General features: G+C 41.8%; 1 protein-coding gene across 6 annotated transcripts in view; it reads right to left on the reverse strand.

Moving 5' to 3' along the window:
• Positions 1 to 24,317, reverse strand: part of ACVR1 (activin A receptor type 1) — a 126,689-nt gene that overhangs the window by 41,088 nt on the left and 61,284 nt on the right. For 5 of the 6 annotated variants that reach the window (XM_054506208.2, XM_064586568.1, XM_064586567.1 and 2 more), the window contains 2 exons: positions 17,030 to 17,103; positions 40 to 303 (listed from right to left, as the gene is read on the reverse strand). In XM_054506208.2, the coding sequence (XP_054362183.1) occupies positions 40 to 303; positions 17,030 to 17,096 (331 nt within the window). In that variant the 5' untranslated portion in view covers positions 17,097 to 17,103. Of the gene's footprint in view, positions 1 to 39; positions 304 to 17,029; positions 17,104 to 24,317 lie in introns of those variants that run through there. The other variant, XM_064586569.1, reaches the window with a different exon arrangement.

Genomic DNA, 24,317 nt, shown 5'->3' on the forward strand with positions numbered 1-24,317 from the left:
AGAAACCCTTGATCTAGAAATAGAAAAGTCCATGGGAACCTTTAGTGGGCAGCTGGGCCGTGATGTTCCTGTTACACCAGTCCCCTTGGCAGCACTCCACAGCTTGGCCAGGTGATGGTGGGGTCTTACAGGTCATCTTCCCCTGCTCATAGACCTGGAAGCAGCCTTTCTGGTAGACATGGAAGCCGTCATTTATGCTCAGTGAGGAAAAGCACTGCTGGCCTTCACAATGGTCCTCGCTCCCACAGGAGAGGCCTTCACACACACACATGTAAAGTTTGGGGTTCACCTTGGGCTTCTCATCTGCAAAAGAGCAAGAGGAAGGGGAAAAAAAATCACTACATGGGTTTTATTCCCATCAGGGGAACAAGACAGCTTCTCCAAGACCATTACAACACATTTACCAAACAGAAAGTCAGGCCAAGAATCATCACTGGCCGTAATGTCCACATTTTGTTATATCTCTCACTTGACCAACCACCAAATAATCATCACCTGTCAATATATGAGTGCATTTATACGAGCTGTGTACTCTTTTAGATCATACCACGCCAACGAATGGTTATCATATACCCACATGCTTCTGACAATGAACTTCCCCCACTGCGGTTTTCACGTTATCTTTGGCCAAATGGGCTCTCACATCCCAATTTTCTTGCATCAAAATAAAATGTTTTTCCAGGACATAATGCTCATCAGCTTTATTTTATGTTTAAAAAAAAAAAAAGGCTCCTAAATATATGGCAATTGTTAATATCAGGTCCTGGCAACTCCATACTAATCCATCAACTTGTAATACAAGGAATGCTGGTGTTCCTGCCGTTATCTGTAATTTACCAGTATAATCGAGTTTCCAAGGACGCAGCCTATAATTACAAATACCTCTTACCAATATTTGCAGCTAGATGCCTAGACTAATTTTTCAGTGGTAGTAACACTCAAGTTTTCATGTCGATTACAAAGGAAATTCATATCTGCTTCCGCATTTTTGACTGGCAGAAAAAAACTGGCACCGATTATTGAAGATGAGCGTACCAGGAGACAGAGGGAACAGAACAATGTTTTAACAGTGAGGTAACAGGTAGGACCCCAGGAGCTGTCCACACCCACTAGGTCCAAGGTGCAATGGAAAGAGGCAGAAACGTACTATCCATAGTGAAGCACACCTAATTGGACCTCCTAATTATCTTCTTCAGGAAACACTCATTTGCAATCTCATTTTTCAAACCACTCTTTCTTTTCCCTTCCCTTGTTAGAATGATCAGTTCAGACTTGCTGGTCCCAACAGTTTGCACTAGTCGGGAAGAAAAGTGAAGACAGAATGTAAACAGCCAAGCCCTAGAGGTGCTGAAGCAGCGTTCATATAAAGAAATTCAGCTTTCAGAAGCTTGCTCCGAAGGCCTATGGCACAGACTGACTGCCTTCCCATTCTCGAACCCTCTGTGGCAGGTCTGTGAGGTAACTGCTTCTTTCTTAAAATAACAGGTCGGGTGGCTGTGCTTTCAAGAGGAGACCTTAAGGTAAGGTCTTTGAAAATGTCAAGTTCATTTACACAGGTTTGTGTGGGTGTGTGTAGAGACGTGGGTTATCTCAGAAAGAGAGAAGTGTTCTTAATCTTTCTTCTTCCCTCTTCAAAGAAGTGAAAAATAGTTCACTACCCACTGTAATGTGGGTGCCTCATCCCACAGAGTAAGTGCATGCAGACACACAGACACAAGCCTTCTATTTATAATTGACTTGCTAGTTCTTTTGAAAACCACAAGGGGCTCATCCAAGAGCAAAGACATGCCTGAAAGCAGAAAATCCAAAACGCTGACAGTCTCACCCCCGAGAATCAAGAGCCTCAGACATTTTTAATGAGCAAAAATTTTAATGAGCCAGAAGATAGTCTTTCTTTTCCCTGCCTAGAGAAATTCCAGCACCAATCTATTTCTATGAGGATGAGAAACATATATATCTGTTGACATAATCCAGCGAAAGTTTACACTTGCCAAAAGTGAGTTGAAAGATAATATTTCTAGGGAGTCTAGACATGCTTGCCACTCTTGAATGGCACAGAGCTGGGCTGAGGGTTGCCAACGATGCTGTCCAACAGGTGATGACTCTTTGGAGGGAAATGGATAGGCAGGGTAAGGGGGAGAGTTAATGGTGTCACATTGATCTGTTTGTGACCTACAGCAGGGAATTTATAATACTGTATTTTAAAACCATGCAATAATGCCTTTATGAAAATCTGAAACACAAACATATATTTTTAAAATCCTAAATATTTTCAAAATAAATAAATAAATAAATAAATAAATAAAAAATAAAATCCTAAATATTTTCAAAGGTCATAGATATCCAAAGATACACACTACCACATTGAAGAGGTTGCGTCTGTTGACGCTGGGTTGGGGCTGAGGGGTCAGGGGATAGGATGAAGGGGTAAAATGAAAGCCATGTAAGAGAGTAGCTGTTCATGGACTGATAATGGACTGAGGAGTACGGATTACTCAACTCGCTGCACCTGTGGTCCATTAGGCGCAACCACAGACAGGTAACGCTAGACAACAGAGGCCTTGCTCACCATCGAGCCTATGGAAATGGATGGTCCAGGTACAAAACAATTAATGACATCGTGTGTTTATAATAAAAAATGTAAAATTAAAAAAAAAAATAAGATAACAACAATAATAATTCCTTTCCTGTGCTCTCAGACTGAACTCTGCTTTTAAAATCAGAGCCCTAAGGGTCCCCGGCTGGCTGAGTCGGTGGAGCATACAGCTCTTGATCTCAGGATCGTGAGTTCAAGCCCCAAGTTGGGGGTAGAGCCTACTGAAAAAATAAATAATTAATTAATAAATAAATAAAATTAGAGCCCGAACTGAACTCTAGCTCCATAGACATAAGATGTGGACTGCCCTTCCAAGGTTCCTATCGTTTGACAGGATGTGGGGATGGTCTGACAGATGTCTGGAATGTAACCTAAAGAATTTTGCCAGAACTGAGCAGCCTCAAGTAAATACCATCTTCAGTAAAAGTCAACTCACTATACCCAATTCTGCAGTGCACACAGGCATCACAGGTTATAAACTGTAATCAGATCTTATCCTGTGGGGATCATAAACTAAGTCCAAGGGATTCATTCATTTACTAAACACTCTCCCTGAATCTTTGTATCCCTTCACTAGTTGTACACGAGTGGCCTGGGGTTGACTACCTTTAAACAGGTCATTCTTCTTAAGGTGTCAAAAACTAGAGTTTTCATAGCCTCACCTCCACAATCCAGAAAAAGAAAAAAGGGGAAGAAAGATGGTTGTTAATGATACATGGTAATTAACTTAATTTCTGCTATGAAGAACCATGAGCTCAGTCCAGCAGTTAGCTAATGGGAAAAGTACAAAGCCTTCACCAGTTTCATTTCCAGTTGTGCTTCTCACCAACATTTAATCTTCTTAATTTGTATATTTCCATGTAACTAATTAGCAGAGGCCCTTCATGAATCTCTTCTTTATATACCACCAAGTATAAATGAAGACCCTGAATTCATAAGTCTATAAGAATGACCACATGTCCCACGCACATGCCTGCACGCACGCACACATTAGTTAAATGCCACTTTGGCAGCTTCATCCAACAGAGTGGATTAGTGGAAGAGATGCCAAAAAGATTTCTGAGCTAGGATTACTGATTCAACAAAGAAGGTTAAAAGCAAGGTAGGAGCATTTTCATATCTTAACATCCACAATTCTAAGCACGCAGCAGGCCCCAAAATGCCCATGACTCACTGTTTTAGCCTCGTCAAAATTTAGGAATAACCGTAACATGTGTGAGCTTGTGATATTTTATTTGGAGCGCGTTGGAGGGGGGCGGGGGTGGCGCACAGGATCCAAGAGTGATCACAAAATCCCTTGTAGGGCCACAGGTAAGAGTCTGGACCTCTAATCTCTCAGACAGTGATAGGCATACCGTACACATCGAGACGTACCAAGACGTGGATAGTCACCTTCAGTGACTGATTTTCAACAGGACAGACAGGAAGCGCCACATCTGATATGAAGTACTTTACACTTTGCCTGTGCAAATAACTAGGAAGTGCCCTGGCAGAAGGCAGCCAGTCTACGCCACCTAATTGACATTCATTTAAATAATTCAGTAATTTAAATGTCAAGCCAGAGGTATTCCCTGTCTGCAAAGCTCACCCACATTGTTTGTTCTAAAAGGCACCTCCCAGCATTACTCAGTGTTATGGCTGGCACTGTGTGCCCTTTGTATCACCAGAACCGGGTCCTTGTGAACACACTCGCAGCCCGGGTCTGACTGGAAGCAGCAGGGAGTCCTCGACTCCCAGCCAGTCTGGGAGGATTAGGGGCGGGCTCCACAACCAGAGGCCCAGGCTCAGGATCCCAAATCTTTTCAAAGATCCTTCTTGTTCTGGGCGATACTCAGCTCATCATCTGGACACAGCTACTCTGGTAGCCTAACCGTAGACTGTCACAGGAAGAGGCCCAGCAAAGAGCATTGTGGACTTTTTTTTAAGAATGTTCACAGTTTGGGATAATCTTATACCTCAGAGTAAAAGTATTTACACTTATGTTTTATTTTATTTATTTATTTTTAAGATTTTATTTATTTATTTGACAGAGAGAGAGAGCACACAAGCAGGGGGAGCAGGAGAAGCCGACTCCCTGCTCAGCAGGGAGCCCGCCATGGGGCTCGATCCCAGGATCCTGGGATCACAACCTGAGCCGAAGGCAGACGCTTCACTGACTGAGCCACCCAGGTGCCCTTCGCATTTATGTTTTAAGTGGGACTTGACAAATCAAAGCACAACACTATGGGCTTATCCTCAACGTTCTGTCATGCACTCCATAATACTTTAAAGCATTTAAACTGATTATCATTCCAAATGGTACACAAAACCTCATATTTCCCACTAAAGTCTGACACGAAAGACAAATGAGAAAACGCTACAAGTAAACCAGCCTGCAGCTATGACCCCAGAGGTCGGCAAAAGAAACAGACTGAATTTCTTAGAACTCACCTCAAAGCAGCACAAATAACAATGTGGTGATTAGACTATTCTTATAAAAGTCATATAGTTCAGAATTTTACAGGCTAAAAAAAACGAACCCCAAACATCCCTGGACTCTTTCCAACAGCATAAATGATTCATTCATTTGAAATGACAGCTTATATTAGGCTTATAGATATGGGAGTCCTTCCATGGCCTCCTAATCCAAGAGCGCAGCTTGGCACTTCTCCAGAATCGGAAAGCATTTCAGATCTCTGGCATTAAACAAAGGCTCAGTGATGGATTTTGCAATGCCAGGTATCACTGCCAGAAGCCTGCTCCTAAGACAGAAACACAAAGGTCAGTCTGGAACGCCTCGTGAAGGGCATTTGATGGTTTGGCAAGAAGGCAAGCTATATGCTCGGGAATACAGTACACCAGGAGCCTAAATACTCTCATTATAAAACACCCATTTAGGGAACCCAAATCACTTTTTTTTTTTTTCCCTGATCAGAGAAACCAATACTTGGCAAAGTTGTAAAGCCAAGAAGAAAACATATTCCAGGAGTTAAGAAAGACAAAACAGGATCACATATAAATTAGAATAACAACAACAAAAAATGATTGCAGGATTCCCAAGATTTTGAACTGATGATGGCTACAAATGTGCCCTTCCTCCAGCGTTCTGGAACTGAGCAAACGGCATCCCCATTCAAATGTAGTTCTCTCTGCCTGCCATGATTCTTGAAATACAGATGGGGTGGTTCATGTGGCCAGAAGTCCTAGTGGAGCTGATCTCTACCACTTTAGGCTCCCCTCATCACCCCTCCATTTTTGGAAGGCCTCTCTTGCTCTAGGATGTCAGGCCCTTTAAGTATGGAATTTCCTCCACAGGTAAGGCTTCACTCCCTCCCTGCCAACACCCCATTTACCTAGTTAGCATCTGCCTTCCCTTCGGAGAAGCCTTTGTTCATACCATCAGATCTAAAGTAGGAACCACCTGCATACACCCCCATGCATGTGTCTATCTGGCTACTGAATGTCCAAGTCTTTCCTCCAGAATAGGAGCACCATGAGGGTAAGAACTGAGCCTATTCTGCTCACTGTTACATACCCCACCTGCCTCAGCAATTGACAGGAGTACAAGCCTGATGAGTATTTGCTTCAGAATGAATTTTCTCCTCACAGAAAGGATTTAGAGGTGGGAAGAGACATGATGCTGGTTTTCAGAGCAGACTGAGCCTATAAAGTCTTTAAATGTCAGCAGAGATCTTAAGGCAAGGCTTAGTCACTGAGCCAGCATGTCTGTGCAAACCACTTCTTCCTAGAGGAGCTCGCCATAGAGTCACATCTGTTCACCTACTCCGGCTTACAAGTGTAGAAAATTAATACTTGTTGTGGTGCAGTAGGTGTTCTGTTTGCCTGTTTGTCTGTTAGAAGAAAGAGGTAAAATACAAGCGTCCCTAAAACAAGGAATTACTTAATACATTAATAGAACAGCAGGGCTTTTCTGGATGGTCCTTCCTTGGATGGCTGATGTGAGGACTTTGGGCTACTACAATGCGAAGGTGACCAGAACGATTGACACGTCATAAGTGCCCTGACTTCTACCACATGAGGGGAGTCATGCAGGACTTGCCTGCTTGGCAGTGAGAAAGATGCCCCCTGGTATTTGCTGCCATTTTCCTCCTCTAGGTGAAAGTAATGGCGTTTTCAGCAGGGAGTGAGGAAGAGTGAATTACATCATTTTCCCCTTCTTGCTTTGCTGAAGGTGATAAGGATTCCCAAGTCATCCTGCATTTGAACTGCTGAAGCTGAGAGGGGGGGTGAAAAAAGTGCCATCTGTTTATTTTGTGTCTGGGCTGACTCCTTGTCTCTGAAATAATCCCTGTAAATTAAGCCCTAATGCAGCAGCCGCACCTTCGATTTCAAAGCCAAAAACCTGGCCTGTGTTTAAGTGACTAACAAGTTAAAGAACATTGTGGGGTACTGACCTAAGACAATATTGGTCTGTCTTTTCCGTGCTTTTTATGGTTCCCAGAATGTAGCAAAGACATGGCTTTAACACTTGCACCATGTCTATGAAGCAACTCTTTAACAGGGGGAAAATAATGACCCATTTCTTCATTGTGTCTTCAAACTTCGTGACTCTCTGCTTCAGAGGAATAAATGGCTACAAGGCCTAATGGAAATTACCTACTAAGGAATTCCTTTAAAGACCAGGAAATATCCCCACCCCATATATTGACAATGCCCAGGTCTGAGCGAAGCTCCACTTACAGGAAGAGTAAGAGAGAGTACCACAGCCCGAGGGTGAAGAGAAAAAGACCCGGTGAATTATAATAAACATTTCAGGGAAGCCATTCCTGTTTGAGCTTTGAAGAGAACCAGCGATGTAGTCCCATCTATCCAATGTTGAGGCTGGAAGCTCTGTTCGTAAGTGTGGGAAGAGGTGTGCCTGACTCATGTGGGTTGTCTCTCAGCGATCCACCGGCTAACGAGGGAGTGCATGCCTTGCTCCAGTGAGGGTTTCCTAGCCAGGCTCTGTATGGAAAATTCTGGTGTTAGGAAACCTTAACCAAGGGCTCCACATGGGATAGGACAGTGGAGAAGGAACTACAGGGCGGCTTCAGCGCAAGGCTCCCCCCCTCTACCTGCCCTTCTGTGCCCTACCAGTAATCGGGCCTTCAGGGTCGCCAATCTTTGCTCTACTTACCAGCAGCAAATCACCACCACACCCTCACACCCTTTCTGGAAGCTTTCAAACCACAGAGATAAATCTTTCAGAAGATGGGCAGGGCTACAATTTGTTGGACAACAGTCTTAGGATGTCCGCCTCTAGGCATTGCAGCACCCAAAGCCAAAGGTAAAAATGTCCAGAATTAGTTAAATTCCTCCTCTCTAGCTCCCTACTCTACCCCACCCCAGAAAAAAAGCACAGAAGGAATAAGGTGCTTGCTAGACTATTTGCTCCCAACCTGGATGAAGCCCAAGAGATTAAGATATCCAAGAGTGAAAAACAAGGGCACCGATCAAACCTCTGATACTGCTACTTCCCTATCCCCTAATTTCCCAACTCACATCCTAAGGCCCTACCAGGCCCAGAACACCATGCAAGGTTAATTACCAGAAGCATCCCATGCCTCCAATCCCATGAATACATGCCTTGTGCATCTGTATGCCGGCCTTTAACTTGATCTTTGCTTTGTATGTATTCTTTCCACTATCAGTCTAATTAATATGGTCCACAAGAATTCACTAATTCCCAAATTCAACTTAAGAAGACTGGTTTATTAGTCATAGACTAAAGGGTCCTAGAGTCACCATGACATAGGTGAGTCTGGGTCATTTTGAGCTTATTCTTTTTCACCCCTGAGCTCACAGAAACGCTCCGGGTGCCTACACTCAAAAGTAGAAACCAAAAAGCATTTTTTTGAGATTGCTGTGAACCAGAACTGGCTTTGCAAACACTCGTTCCCTCCCCCACCCTCCACCCCCACCAATCTCTATGTCACAGCACACCATTTCCAGCTTCCACAATCATCTTGGACCTTGGCAGAAGAAAGGCAGCTAAATCTGAGATGTGTCACGAGGCCACTGGCTGGGGAGCAAGAATATCTAAACAGAAACTAAGGCGAAAGCACCAGGCCAGAGTTTCCACAGATTCCCACTGGCTCCTGTAGCTGCAGGGCACTGACAGCCTAAAGATAACCCAAGTATCTACGAAGGGCCACTTTTAAATAGTAGCTTTAATACCACCAGTCATTTCAGAAGCATTTCCTTCCAGAGCCCGCTTCCATCCACACTGACATGCCAACCGTGCCCAACAATGGCAAGCCCGCTGAAGAGATGAAAGCCCAGAAGGCAATGGAAGGAGTCCCAAAGGGGAACAGACAGCCCCATACCCTGCTGTGATTCTATTCTATGCCCTCATTTGGACTGCTGAGAAAGAAGAATCTAGCAATGAGACACCTTGTAGAGGTGATCTACTGACAATCACGGGGATTAAAGAACAGGTAGAAAGTCAAACAAAATAGTTTAAGCCAATGCCTCCCCATCCTAAAACTGAGGCAATGTAAACCATGGGTGGCTACCTTCCAGGAGTTTTTCAGGAAAGGTTTTTCTCCAGGAGAAAACGTAGACCCTCGGTCTACTGGACCACAGTCTGGCCAAGCAAAGGGAACTGTATGGCGTCTTCGGCACATGCTCTATGTATGCAGCCACTGTGAGCACCCACTAATGGCTGCTACTTTCTTACTGTCCCTTTAAGCCAGGGCCAAAGGTTCCCAAGATCTTCCTAAGAACCGTTAAAATGAAGCAGCCCCTCACCTATCCACCAAGTTGAGTCCCCACTGTCCTAAATGGCAGTCGGCCAGGGGCTGGTGTACAAGGGACAGGTGCTCCGTGGGCTATTTTCAGTTGCTATCAGCTGCATCAGGAGCCGCACATGCTCAGTAGGCAGGCAAGTCTGGGTTGCATTTCCAACTCCAGGCAGCCAAGAGACATCCACCTTTCATAGCTGCCAGGGCAACCAGCTGCTCAGTGCTCCTCCCAAGACGGGAGCAATGAAAACAGTATAACCTGGCCAGCCACCAGGCCAGCAAGCAAGCTGCACCTCGCATGTCACTGCCCGGGTTATTCTGAGCCGGGTTACTGACACTCCATGGCAACACAGGAACAAAGGGCCGGCGAGAGGGACTTAAATGTCCTGCAAAAGTTGCTAGAAAAGTCAGCAGCTCAGGCTTCTGTTTTCCTAATAAAAGTAGCAGTGGCTTTATTATTAGCTTATCATGTGCCCCTCCAGTGGCTGTTATATGTGAGTAATAATAACAAAGCTCTCCTCTTTGAACAAAGGTTCTTTTTTTGTTTTGCTCGCCACCATGAAGTTGCTATAGTTGGGATACCTCCCAAAATACAGCATGCGGGCCTGCCCCCCACAACACCAACACCGTAGGACTGGTTTTCCTCATCCGTTTACCTCTCACGTCGCCATACCCTGTGATCTGCTTCCAGCGTACAACTCTTTGAAAACAAACTGCCCCTCCGTAACCTTTCAATAGCTCTCACTGCCCTCTGGATAGGAGACAACTGGCTCAGGACCCCAGGTCCTGCCAGGCCAGTAGGACCTCTATCCCAACCCAGATCCCTTCTCAAGACTGCCCTGGCCATGTTGGGACTGCCCAGGTGGTGTCGTCTGTCCCCCGCCCCCACAACTTCTCTGGGTGAGCCCCCTCCCTGGGCAAGAAGCCCTTCTCAGTCCTTCCTTTGCTGCCCTAGTGCCTGTCGATCCTGCCAAACCCCGGCTCCCTGGACTGCTGTCTCCAATCCCAGCCCAGTGTGATATGGAGGCCCTTCCTGTTCATATCCCCAGTGCTGGGCTATAACCTTTGCCTTCTGCAACCAGACTGTGACTCCTTGGCAGCAGGGACCACTTCTAGTTACGGTGACATCAGCCGTGCCTACCGGCGTACTTGCGCGAACCTATCAAAGATTGTAAGATTGTGGTGTAACGGACTCTCTTTTCCCAAAGTCAGAATAAATTCTTTGAAAGATGAAAGATGTGCTCTTATCTCCTCAGCCCAGATCAGTCCCTCTTATGTAAGTATCTTTTTTATATTATAATAACTATAATTGTAGCCAACATTATTTATTCATTCATTTGTCAAATACTCATTGAGCACCAACTACATGCCAGGCGCTGTCGTAGACACTGGGGATACAATGAACACCGCCAAGTTTGGGCCTCCTCCTCCACTCTGGGCCTCACTTTGCACGTTTTCCCCACAAACTCCTCACAGCCACCCTATCGCTGTCTCCACGTGCCGCTGTGGGAACAGCCCGACAGGTGAGGTAACACATGCACACGGACACACAGGAAAGCGGGTGAAGATGGCTCATGACAGTGTTTGCTTTTGTCTCTCTGCTGAGAAAGGCCTGATTCCAATGCACGGCCCAGAGGTTCCCTTCAGAAGACACTCCGAAGGGACATTTACCTACCAAAAATTCACCCCAATGCTTTGCAAAACTGACACCGTGAAGCCTATGAACTAGGACATGGTGTTAAAGAGAAGCCGTGACTATGTGACTCAGCATGGCAATGGGCAGTATGATATACACAGCAGAGGAGTCTGATTCCCAGCCGGACTGTGGGCATCTTTTTTTTTTTTTTTTTTCCACTCTATTCTTTACAACTTTCCTGAATGGATACATCCAAACTGGCTTGGGGCAGGTACCGGCATTTAGAAGAGGAAATAAATGCAGCAAAATAAACAAAACAAACAAACAAAAAAGGCTACTCCCATTCCAAATCACCATTCGGTTCCAGGCAGAGGTGGGGATTTTGTTTTGTTCTGTTTCAGGTGATTTTCACCACTGCCTTCCCAAGACAGATTTAATTCTTCCCCCTATTCCTCCTCTCCTTCCCACATCCCCCCAGTGTCCTATCCTCAGAAAGTCTGTGCTCTGCTCTAACCCATAACAAAGAATTAGATGCCGCATTACCGTGGATCTAGTAACCCCCCCCACCTCCCCGCCCCAGTCTGCAGAGCTCAGATTCAGCTGATTAGAATCAGGCAGCAGCTGTTCCAGTGTTATGACCAAGGCTGAGGAGGCACAAATGTAAACTTCCCTATTCCTGTCAAACCACTGGCTCAGAGCGAGAGAGGATGGTCAGGCTTCACGAACTTGTGAAAAAATACAAGGCTCGGGGCCAGCTCTGCTGCAGAATACACAGGGCAGTTGTCAGAGTTTTGACCTGGGGGCAGCAGGGATTTCCGGGCAGTGAGCTCCCGGGAGCAGACTGGAGTCACCTTTTTTAAACCATGGGTCACGACCCATTCCTGGGTAGGGAGATCGATGTAGTGGTTCAAGACAAGATCTCTTTCTTTCTTTTTAAATAAAATAGAGCCAAATAGAAGGGAACAAAAGAAAAGAGAGAGAGAAAGAGATGGGGGTACATTAAACATAGTAAGAGTAACTGCTGTTTTCTTCATGAGTTTTTTTTTGTTTCAGATGTGTGTGGGTCCTACTCTAAAATGTTTCTAAATGTAGATGCACTGGGTCCAACTGTAAAATGTTTCTTACTGTGAGTCACAGTGAAAAGTTTGGAAGTCACTCCACCCTGTGTCTTACAGGATCCTAGAATTGACATGAGTTCTGAGTAATTATGACTGCGCCATATAATCATTATCTGTGGAAGCTGGCCTGAGGTCATGCTGGGCTGCAGAAGGAAGTTCCGAGGACGCCGGGTAATAGTGTTCAGGGAGTTACAAAGTAATTCTTTATTGTGTCTTGTTTTCCTTAGTGTTTCTTTCTGAGAGCAAAAGTCACATATGTGACACACCTACAAATCTCCTGCTTCACTAGCTTTTCCATAAAGAGGCAATGGCATTCATCTTCTCATTCTTGAGACCTGTCTTCATAAAAGAGAAGCCCAGAAGCTACAGCACTGCCCTCTCACTGTTGACCACAAGGAAATCATTTAACGAGCTTGGATCTTGGATTTGTTTTCACATCTGTTCAATATTTGACTTAGATTGAATTTTTAGAGTCTTCTCCACACCCTACTGCTACTACTCTCCTCTCATATAAATACACTGAATATTGGATGTGGCTTTAGTTTAACTACCCACAGCCGAAACAAACATTTCCCAAGAAGCAAAAGCTCAAAGGCAGCTTTGTCATAGTTCACCTTTCATCAACTAATACACCATGATTCTGTTAGATAAGAAAATCTAACAACAAAGAAGCAGTATCTTAAAAGTATGTCGCTCCATCAGATATTTACAGTTTAGGTCCTAGGAGTGAGTGGCAAATAGCTCACTATATCTCATCTCTCTCCCCAAAGTCTCTCATTTGATGATGTATCCGTGAAAAAGATTTTATTCTGAACAAAAGGGATAAATTATAGTAATGAGAAACGAGAGCAACCAACTTAATACAGACATTTCTTGTACATTCATTCACCCCTTCAAGAACTTCCTGAATCTTCAATAATGAGAAATTCAAAGAAAGGCTTATTCTATTCTTCTCCCACAGTGGCAAAGAGGGGCACCTTTGTGGACCCTAACAAAAAGTCTATTGACGTTATCCCCTTCATTGGGTAATTGGGCTGGAAAGTCTGAGTGGCAATGGCTTCGGAAACAGTAAAATCAAGTCAGCCCACAAAATAATTTAGAACTTTGCAATCTTCTCTAGGACAGGCCAAAACCTCTCACAACAAAACTCTGCAAAAGTCCAGCCCTTGTTGCTATAATAAAATCAAAACTATGGCTCGCAAATTTGATAAAATGTGGGTCATCTTAGCTTAGAAATATTTCTGAAGCAATATTCCATTTTAAGTATTTGTGTCATGGATGTCACCTGCAAATGCTCTCTGGGATAAAGGGAAAGCCAAACATGGAGGTTCTGGAACAAAAATGGACTTTTCCCCAGTGGCATAATCGTAGTATTAGAGCATGATTAGTTTTATTAATGGGAAGGGAAAGGAAGGATATATGGATAATTAGGACTCAAGTGCTCTTCTCGGTAAGAGCAAATAAAACTCTTCCTGCAGCTAGAGTTGTACGTATAATGAACATGAGAAATGAATATTGGTATGAGAGATGAGAAATAAAAAAACACAAACCCAGGTGAAGGAGCCTGATCATTTGCTATTACAAGCTCTCATCTCAGCTCTCAAACACACTGGACTGAGCTGGATTCTAGCATGCACCAGATACAATGTGAATGTGGATGTAGCTAATTTAAGGGACCAAAAAAAAAAAAAAAGTCAAATTCTGAAGAAGACTGATAATGACTGAAACTCTTGAACACCATTCCTTAAAGTACATTACACCTTTTGTTGGCTGTGTAGCCTTAAGCAAGAGTTTTAAACAATTCAAAGGCACATCCCCCAAAAACCTATCTCATGAGCGTAATCATGAGGATTATGGGAAATAACATAAAAAACAGCTCAACATTTGGCACATATTAGCCACTCAATAAATATTACCTATAATCATCAGAGGTACTTACAGTAGGCAATATTTTCCAAACTTATTTGGTCTTTTTTCCCCTGGAGTATTTAGGATTCCATACAACTTGAGAGATGTTCTAAAGCACACTCATACTAACCAAACCCTATCAAAATCAATGTTTGGGACCTATTATTTGAAGTGTTAACACTATTTCTAATCAATATTTAAGAAGACACTTGGGAATAATGTGGGAGACAAAGGGGAAGAAGTTTTGCTTGTTTTTTCTTCTTTTTTCCCCAGTGAGCTAAAAAGAGTACACTACCCAACAAAATATATTAGAACTAAATCTCTATAGCTTTCTTATTTATGCCCCAGTAATGCCATCTAGCTTCACTGAAGCACAATCAATAAGGTGCCACAGCTATTCTGCAAACATCAAACATGGGTCTTTTCCTTTTAAACTTGGGTCTAAAGGTCTGCACTAGACAATGTATGGGGCTAGTATAAAGATTTTAGTTAACTACCCTATTATTTACCTCTTTTGGTGAAGTATTTTGTACTTAACATTTGCTTTATGACTAATGTTGAATATATTAGAGTGCATTACAATTAGGGGTTCTCAGTGTGTTTTTTTAATTCCTAGTAAATATACAAAAACAAAGAGTCTTTTCATAGAATATGCTGTTGACAGTTAACAAGGAGTTGAGTCATGGAGGGAAGACAGGACTAAGGCAACTGTTATTATGATTAGAGCACTCTAGGCTGTAGCACTCACTGGATATTCTGGTTGAAGAGAAAAAAAAAAGCTATTCCAACTAAAGGATGATGTGTCCTTTTCCTTCCTTGTAAACATCCTAGTGGTGGTGGTATATTAAATAGCAAAACTTTAGTGGCAATCCATTTCCACTTCAGCCAGACGGACTTGTTTCATTACCTATCTTCGCTGTGACATTAGAGGGTCATTTGCTGGATTCTTTGGGCAGCTTAAGAGCTAAAAGCAGGAAAAAACAACCAATGGCACAGTTGCTAATACTGATTCATAAATGCCCTTTTCCCCTTCTCTCTTCTCCATTCTTTCTCGACTTCTCCATCTCTAATCATACCATATTTCCACCTCAATTGGTCTTCCACTCTCTTTCTTTTCAGTCATGCTCACAACCACAGTTCCACCCATGATATCAAATGAAACCAAAAGGAACTGCTTCATACCATAGAGAACTGATACTATACCTAGGGAAGGGAAGGAAATTTGGAGGGACTTTATTCCACCACATTCTGTAGTTTTTTTTTTCTAGTTATCATAGTGTTTAGCAATTACACAGCGGAGAAAAAATCCTGGAAACTTGCCTGTTATGTCTCCAGATATTGTCAAGTATTCCTTGGGGAGGAAAATAGCCCCCAGGTGAGAAATATTAACCCATCAATTTTTTCCAACGATTAAATTCTTATTAATTCCTACAACTTAGGACTCAACCCCTCCTCTGGTTTAAACACCTCCAATTCTTTTAAACTTACCTAGCATAGGATCCTTATTTTATATCTTCTTGGCATGAAAAACCTGCAGCATTATTGAAATGTTTTTAACAATACAGCGTAGAGCAGAATCTAGACTGTGGATACCTAAATTGGTTACAACATCACTGTCCACTAGAAATTTAATGTAAAGCCCATTACATAATATTATGTCATATAATATTAGATAGCATAGGAGAAAACCCAGATGACCTTGGGGACAGCAATAACTTTTTAGAGGCACAATTCATGAAAGAAATAATTAATAAGCTGGACTTCATTAAAATTAAAAACTTCTGCTCTGTGAAAGACAACAAAAGAGAATGAAAAGGCAAGTCACAGAACGGGAGAAAGTATGTGCAAAAGACTCATGTGATAAAGGACTGTTCTTCAAAATATACAAAGAACTCTTAAAACTTAAAAATAAGCAAATGCAACAACCTGATTAAAAAATCGGCCAAAGATCTTAACAGACACACTTCACCAAAGAAGATATACAGATGGCAAATAAGCATATGAAAAGATGTTCCGCATCAGATGTCATCAGGAAAATGCAAAATAAAACAACAAGGAGACACCACTACACACCTATGAGAGTGGCCAACACCCAGAACACTGACAACAGCACATGCTGGTGAGGATGTGGAGCAACAGGAACTCTAATTCATTGTTGGTGGAAATGCAAATGGTACAGCCACTTTGGAAGACAATGGAGGTTTCTTAAAAAACTAAACATACTCTACCATAAAACCCAGTAATCACAAGCCTTACTGTTTACCCAAAGGAGCTGAAAACATGTCCACACACAACCTGCGCATGGATGTTTACAGCAACTTTATTCATAATTGCCAAAACCTGGAAGCATCCGGTATGTCCCTTCAGGTCAATAGATAAATTATGGTACATCCATAATTAAAAATATTTTTAAAAATATTAAAAAGATTTAAAATATTTCTATTTTTTTTGCTAAAAGAAATGAGCCATCGACCCATGAAAAGACACGGAGAAACCTTGAGTGCCTATTAATAAATGAAAGAAGCCAATCCAAAAAGACTACATAATGCATGATTCCAACTATATCTTTCTAGGAAACACAAAACTATGGAGGCAGCAAAAAGATCAGTGGTTGCTAGTTTCAAGGAGGATGGAGGGAAGGGATAAACAGGTGGAGCACAGAGGATGTTTAGGACAATGAGATACTCTGTATGATACTATAATGTTGGATACATGTCATTATACATCTGTCCAAACCGACAGAATGCATAACACCAAGAGATGCAAACTATGGACTTGGGTGATAATGATGTGTCAGTGTAGGTCCATCAATCATAACAAATGTACCACTTTGGTGGGGGATGTTGGCAATGGAGGAGGTTCTGCATGTGTGGGGGCTAGGGGTATGAAAACTCTCTATACCTTCCTCTCAATTTTGCTGTGAACCGAAAACATAACTTTAAAAAAATAAAGTCTTGTCAAAGGGGGAGAACGGAGGAGTATTAAGTATGATAGTATTAAGAATAAACTGGTTTACAGAGAGCCAAACAATACCCAGTGAGCCACTTACCTTCCATACTAGGGGAAGGGAAAGCAATCATCATCAGCACAGGAAGAATCATCACTCCATCTACCATTGTACAACTGTGGAGGAAAAATAAGAGATAAAAGTAAAACAAAAAATTTTAACTGTAGGATGACAAATTAAATTAAGCATACTATCTTCAAACTGCCATTCAAGGCCTTTCTTACAAATCCCCCTCACATATGTCGCCTTATTTCTTGCTAAATTTAAACATATACCCTTTACACAGATCTAAACAAATCATCTTAAGGAGTTAATCAGATTTACTTCCTACTAGTGGCCACTCTAAGGTGACTACCCTCTTACAGAGAACTCAATAGGGACATGAAAAATTCTCAGCTATAAGACTAAGCATTCTCGGAGAATTTTAAGTTCGAATTTTATCTTAGCCTATGAAATGCAAAATTGGCACTAAATTTAAAAACTGAGAGGCATGAATAAACTGTTGTAACATGATGTTAAAGATTAAGTGACTGAATAATTCAAGACAAATTACTGTGTTTGAACCTTACTTCTCCTTTAAAAGAAATTAAAAGTGGAGCATTATCACACAGCCCAAGAGGGGACCAACAACAACAACAAAAAACCAGGGGTGCCTGGCGGCTCAGTCACTGAGCATCTGCCTTCGGCTCAGGTTATGATCCCGGGAGTCCTGGGATCGAGCTGTGTCGGCTCCCTGCTCAGCAGGAAGCCTGCTTCTCCCTCTCCCACTCCCCCTGCTTGTGTTCCCTCTCTCGCTGTGTCTCTCTCTGTCAAATAAAACAAATAAAATCCTTAAACAAAAAAATAAATACCTACAACTTATCCCTCATCTATGGCAAAGCAATGCATTCTTACACAAACCTCAAATTTAACAAAGGATACATACAACCAAGACAGCAAGAAATCATGTAAGTTTGTAGTATATCAAACTATACAAATGAGAGAACATAGTTACCTGATATAAATTTAAGGTTGATACTGCCCTGAAACTACATTAGCAAAAGCTCAATTTTTCTTCTAAGTCAAAGGACTACAACAAAGAACGTTTCCATTTAAGTAATTCCTGCAAAATTTTGGGAATATGATGAGTTTGGTTATACAAATTCTTTATTACAAGAAATAATTTTTACAAATTAAACCTTTGACTAGTCATCAATCCGCGGGACACCATGCTTCCCCTAGCCACAGGACTTCTGTGGAAGCTGAGAAGCTGTGCCTTTTTCCTTAAATGCTACCCTCCAGCACAGGGTGCTACGTACCCCAACACACACAAACATGCATGTTCACTCACACACTATCATCCTTTTTCTGGTACCTTCTACTCATCTTTTTGCTTCCTATATAGATATAACCTTCCTGGGAAGCTCTTCTACCCTCCAGAAAATCTCAAGTTACTTTGTTAGCGGTCTTATTTAACCATGTTTCTTTATAACTGACACTTAATTTGATTTTTAATTATATAATCATTTGGATGATTATTTGATTACCACCACAGATCTTCTAAGGTCCATGATAGTAAGGACTGTGTTTGTTGTATCTTTATCATTTTTGGTTTTTCTTTTTTTTTAAGATTTTATTTATTTATTTGAGAGAGAGAGAATAAGAGAGCACAAGTGGGGGGAGGGGCAGAGGGAAAGGGAGAAGCAGACCAGTTAATTCAGCTATTAAAAATGGTACCTCCAGAAGGAAAGGGGAAAAAGAATGTAGAAAGGAGAATGTTCTGGAATAAAACTCCTGGTCATATTTTTTTTCTAAGATTTTATTTATTTATTTGACAGACAGCGAGAGTGGGAGAGGGAGAAGCAGACTCCCTGCTGAGCAGGGAGCCCGACATGGGGCTAGATCCTAGGACCCTGGGATCACGAACCAAGCTAAGGCAGACGCTTAACAACTGAGCCACTCAGGCGCCCCTCTTGGTCATATTTTAATTTTAAAAAAATCAGCATGCTAAAGTCCCAATTTGAAGCCCTAAGGATCTATTCCCAATTTTAAAATACGCTAAAAAGAAAATACTGTTTTTAAAGGTAAATTTTCAACTATCCTGCTCTCAAGTATTTTTGGCTAAGAAGTTTCAGATATAAGTTGGCAAAAAAAGAGGGACTGGTAGTGGGAAAAGGGAGTAGCAAAAAAATCAATAGTTCAGGGATGCCTTACTCCAGTGGTTTTCACACTTTTTGGTCTCAGGATAACTGTATAGTCTTAAAAAGTACTGAGGACTCTAAGCAGCTTGTCATTGTGAGCCATATCTATCAATATTTCCTCTACTAGAAATTAAAACTGGAGAACTTTTTTAATATTGCGTTTGTTTTAAAACAACAATAAACACACTACCCCATGTTTTATAAATTAAAAAAAAAATATTTTCTCCAAAAAAGGTAGTAAGAAAAGTGGCATTATTTCCCATTTTTGTAAATCTCTATATGTTTAGCTTAGTAGAAAGCCACTGGATTCTCATGCATGATTCTGCACTAAGTCTGTCACGCCATATTGCACTGGTTAAAGTACGTATAGAAAATACAGCCTCGGGCACCTGGGTGGCTCAGTTGGTTAAGCGACTGCCTTCAGCTCAGGTCATGATCCTGGAGTCCCGGGATCGAGTCCCGCATCGGGCTCCCTGCTCAGCAGGGAGTCTGCTTCTCCCTCTGACCCTCCCCCCTCTCATGCTCTCTCTCTCTCATTCTCTATCTCAAATAAATAAATAAAATCTTTAAAAAAAAAAAAAAGAAAATACAGCCTCACACAGATATATATAAGGACCTCGTGGAACTGCTGAGAAAGTCATGGAGAGTCCACGGGATTCTGGACATTTTGAAAACCACTGCCTTACCCTTTGATTGATCATTCCTTCTACCATGCCATACCAGATAACCAGATGGCACCTGATAGTTTAGGATGCACATTTACCTGATACATGACAAAAATGTTACTGTTCTACAGGTATAGAAATCTCAATTTCTCTAACATCAAAGAAGTCAGCAAGTCTAATGGTCAAGGAAGAAGGCATTAGATTTTTTTTAATGCAGGAATAATACTTTATGTACACAACTAAATACTTCTTAAATGAGACATAAACCTATGATAAAAAGGTTCTCAACTGTTTATCTACTTTAGGTTGAACCAAAATCCTTATGCAATGTCCTAAGGTCAAAATGCCTAACTGAAAAATCATAGGTTACTGGGGATTACATCTATTACTTAAAGGATTCAGAGTATAAATTCTTGCCTCTAGTTATACCATCTCCTTTCTGTTCTTGAATAAGGCCTTCCATCTCTAGTAATTGATCTGTCTTTCCTTCAGACACAAAGAAAATAGCTATTCAGAAAAAGGGTTAGGGACTTCCCATCTTAACTAAGGCACCCTCTTTAAATCAGCACCATCTCTTACAATGTCTCAGGACTACTCTCTTGGGAGATAGAACAGTCCCATGATAGTCTACTACAAAAAGGTATATCACCAGGGCAGAAGAGAACTGCTTTCCAAATCCCATGGTATTTTTTAAACTCCACTTATAGACTAGACTGATTTCCAGTTAAAGAGCTACTGTTTAGCTCAGCTTCTAACATGTGTGGGCTTGAGACCAAGTTTGGCACTTCTTTTGCTCATCACAATTTTATAGCTGGATAAAAACCATAGATATATTGCAATACATTACCCCCCCCCAAAAAAATCAGAAAACATTTTGATATTGGTCACAGAATAATCAAGAGTATAATACACTTCTATATTCAATTTTTGGAACTCATATTAAACAATTTAGTCAATAATCCACTATTAGAATAAAGGATATTTCTAAAACCTAGACTTAAGAACAGATGACAACTTGTTATCTATAATGTTGGGGATAAAGGAAAAGTTGTAAGATAAATTAAGATTCTTCACCATCAGAAAAGTCTACAAAATGTTCATTGTCTAGACAGCCTAAACTCATTTGGTTTGTCCATTTGTTCAACACATAATTTACTGAGTACTTATTCAGTAGGGATTTTCTCTCCTCAATTCAACTTCTAATAATCTCCAAGTTAGAAAGAATCTTAAAAGACCAGGTTGGAAGCACCTGGGTGGCTCAGTCGGTTGGGCATCCAGCTCTTGATTTCATCTCAGGTCATGATCTCGGGGCCCTAAGATCGAGCCCTGCAACGGGCTTCATGCTCAGTGGGGAGTCTGTTTGAGGATTCTCTCTCTCTCTCTCTCCCTCTGCCCCTCCCCCTGCTCATGCACACTCTCTAAAATAAATAAATAAATCTTAAAAAAAAAAAAAAAGACCAGACTGTACAGCTGCCCCTCCCAATTTTAAATGACTTGGGTTGTCACTACTTTTCCACAGTTTTCTTCTTTATATCTCTATATGGTCTATGCTATTCCTTCCATAAGGAAAACAAATATATTCTCTTTAATACAAAAGGTAAAGGCAAAGCAAGGAAAAGGATTAAGAGTAATTCCGTTTTCTCTTAGTTATCTGTCAACATTACATCATTATCATCCAACAGTAGCGGCACATACTAACAAGCCAGACACTGTGCTTAGAGATCATATGCGGTATCTCATTCAATCTCTCCCCAAAACACTCTAAAATAATACTCGCATTAATCCCATTTTACACATAAGAAAATGGGTGGGTAGAAGTAACTTACTGCTCAAGGACACAAGGTGAAGCTCAAGACCATCTGACCTGAGTTCAGGTCTTACTCAACCACCACTCACAACCTTCGTTGAACCAGCCAGCCACAGTTTAGCAACCTGCTTTTGTCACCCTTAACATTTTATCCAAGCTTCGACGCATTCTGTGCCTTAACCATCTTGATTTTCCTCTTAGAAAATAATCTTTTACTCATGGTTATTTGGCCACCTTTCAATCATGCCCTCATCCCATCTCTCTAACCTCAAAATTAATTTCATATGCTCTGCAACCTCAGATTATCTCCCCGATCCCTGAAAAAAAGATCTTGATGTGAAAGGAAAACCAAGCCACTCTGATATTATTCATCAAGTGGTTTCTACTTCCCATCCCCCCCCCATCCCACTCTCTGGTCTTGTAGCTCGCATCTCGAAATAAAAACAGAAATTAGTGTCAGTCAGGCACATCTGGGACAAAGTTAGATCTAGTAAGACAAATTCTAGACATAAAACTTTGAGGGAAGATATACTTAAGACAACCACCTCCAAGCAGGACAAAAATCGTCCATAATGTACCAACAGTTCTGTCTCTTCTATGCTCAACAGGCAGAGATAACCCAAGGGCAGCTTGCACCAAACTACCTGGGCCCGTGGAAGGGGTGAAAAGAGACATGAGCTGTCAGTTACAGCTGAAAAAAAAAAAAAAGGCTAAACCAAAGCCATCATACCATATAAGTCAGGGTCTTTTCTCCAGTTCACAAATGACCTGTGAAATATTTTTAAACACCACGCTGTGTCTGAACTGGCAATGTGTAAGTTGCCAGGGCTTGGTTTTATATAGACTTCACTGCCGCTGGAAGGTTTCTGGTGGGGTGTTACTTTCAGAATATTAGCATGTAATTTGATCTTCTGCGATAGATGAATACAAATAGCTTCTTGGACAAGTCCTATAGAACTGAAACCCAGCCCCTGGATCAGTTCATCCTGTAGTTAGAGGAAATAATTACAGATTATTTCGGGAAAGAAAGGGTTTTGACTGAAAGAGTTACACTACAAACATTCCAGCTGTGACAGATGGACCCAAGATAAGGCTCGGAAAGGAGGGGAAAAGAACAATATAATCTGCAAGGGGTGGGGGTGGGGGGGAGATGAGGCTTAATTGAATGAAAACAAGTGAAAGGTTTAAATTAGGCTCGCATGTAGGAACCAAAGAGAATCCCCAGTACATTTATTTTAATTGTTGTATACAGGACAAAACTGACTTTGCCGCACCCCTACCTGATCTACAGATGATGACTGAGCAAATCTTCTGAGATTCTGATGTTGTGATCACCCACTGCATGCCTTACCGGTATCGAAAGACGAGGTTTTATTTCGACACGCTTGACTAGATGGAAACTGTCCCTCATTTTCCACTTCATTCCCTCTGTATCAAATAGCTGTGGCTCTCCTGCTTTGTCTCAACTCATAGGACGCCATCATCTCCCAGCTGTTTTGGTATATTCTCCTAGGCAGCTCAGGGCTCATGCCTCTCCCTCTGGTTCACAAATATTTTTTCATAAAATTCACTCATAAATTCATTTTTATTTATTTTTTTTTTTTACCTAGTGGTAGGAAGGACCCTGTTATTCCCCACCCCCGTAACTCGTGGAATTTATTCCGTAACTATGGAGTCCACCTAAAATCCCACTTCCTCCCTAAGTCTTCAGTCAGGTGCTGCCTCGGCCCCGTCTTCTCATTTCTAACTATGCCTGAAGTTTCCCCTTTCACCTAATAGTGCAGACCTTTCTACCCCTCCAATTACCAGACAAATGGTGTTTCAGGCACCTACCATCTGACACAACTGTCCCAATTCTAAGACTAATACGGTTAACCTATAATAATTTAAAGGCGGGTGAGGCGGGGAGGGGGGTGAAATAAAAAATGTCAGCATCAGGGAGGTATCTCTCTCTCCTCTTTTTTTTTTTTAAATGGGAGACACCAGAGCATATTTCTGTGGAGGTATTTAAAAAAAAAAAAAAACTTTATACACTAGCTTGACCAAAGCCTTCCTTCTCATCCACGCTACCTACACGCTCAAGCCCATTCCTGCCTCAGACCTTCCCACCCCCACCCCTACATTATATTACCCTGCCATATCTTCTTGATAGCACTTAACACTGTGAAATCTGTTGCTGATTTATTAGTTCATTGATTTTTATTATGTTTCCCCCTCTCCCACTCCTCCTTCCCCACACATCAAAATATAAGTAGCATGAGAGCAAAAATTCTACCTAGCTCATGGCTACATCACCATGCCTGGCACATACCAGGCACTCCATATAAATTAAAACACATTAACTTTAACTTCTTAGTCTATGCTACACTTGGGTTTAGGTGGGAAGAGGGAGGTAAGGTTTAAGGAATTGTATACAGGCTGGCAAGGAAATGACGGCGGGGAGGGGAGTGCTCCTCATCATCAATTTAATATAGTAGCAACCAGGTATTTGAGATAAATTAAAAGATATCATTTGTAACTTAGATTTCAGTTTTCAAGGGTGTCATCCAAGAGAAGCAGCCAAACCAAAAGACGGCTGGCAGACTCTGGGTATACCAGACAACTCCCTGGTGGACGATATCCCATTTGGAAAGGACTGCATGGATCTCTAGTTGCAGACACCAGCTGATCTGCCCAGA

The sequence above is a fragment of the Mirounga angustirostris genome, unplaced genomic scaffold, assembly GCF_029215605.1.
Source record: "Mirounga angustirostris isolate CCGP_5_RB_7025 unplaced genomic scaffold, mMirAng1.0.hap1 SCAF_3, whole genome shotgun sequence".
Lineage (NCBI taxonomy): Eukaryota > Metazoa > Chordata > Mammalia > Carnivora > Phocidae > Mirounga > Mirounga angustirostris.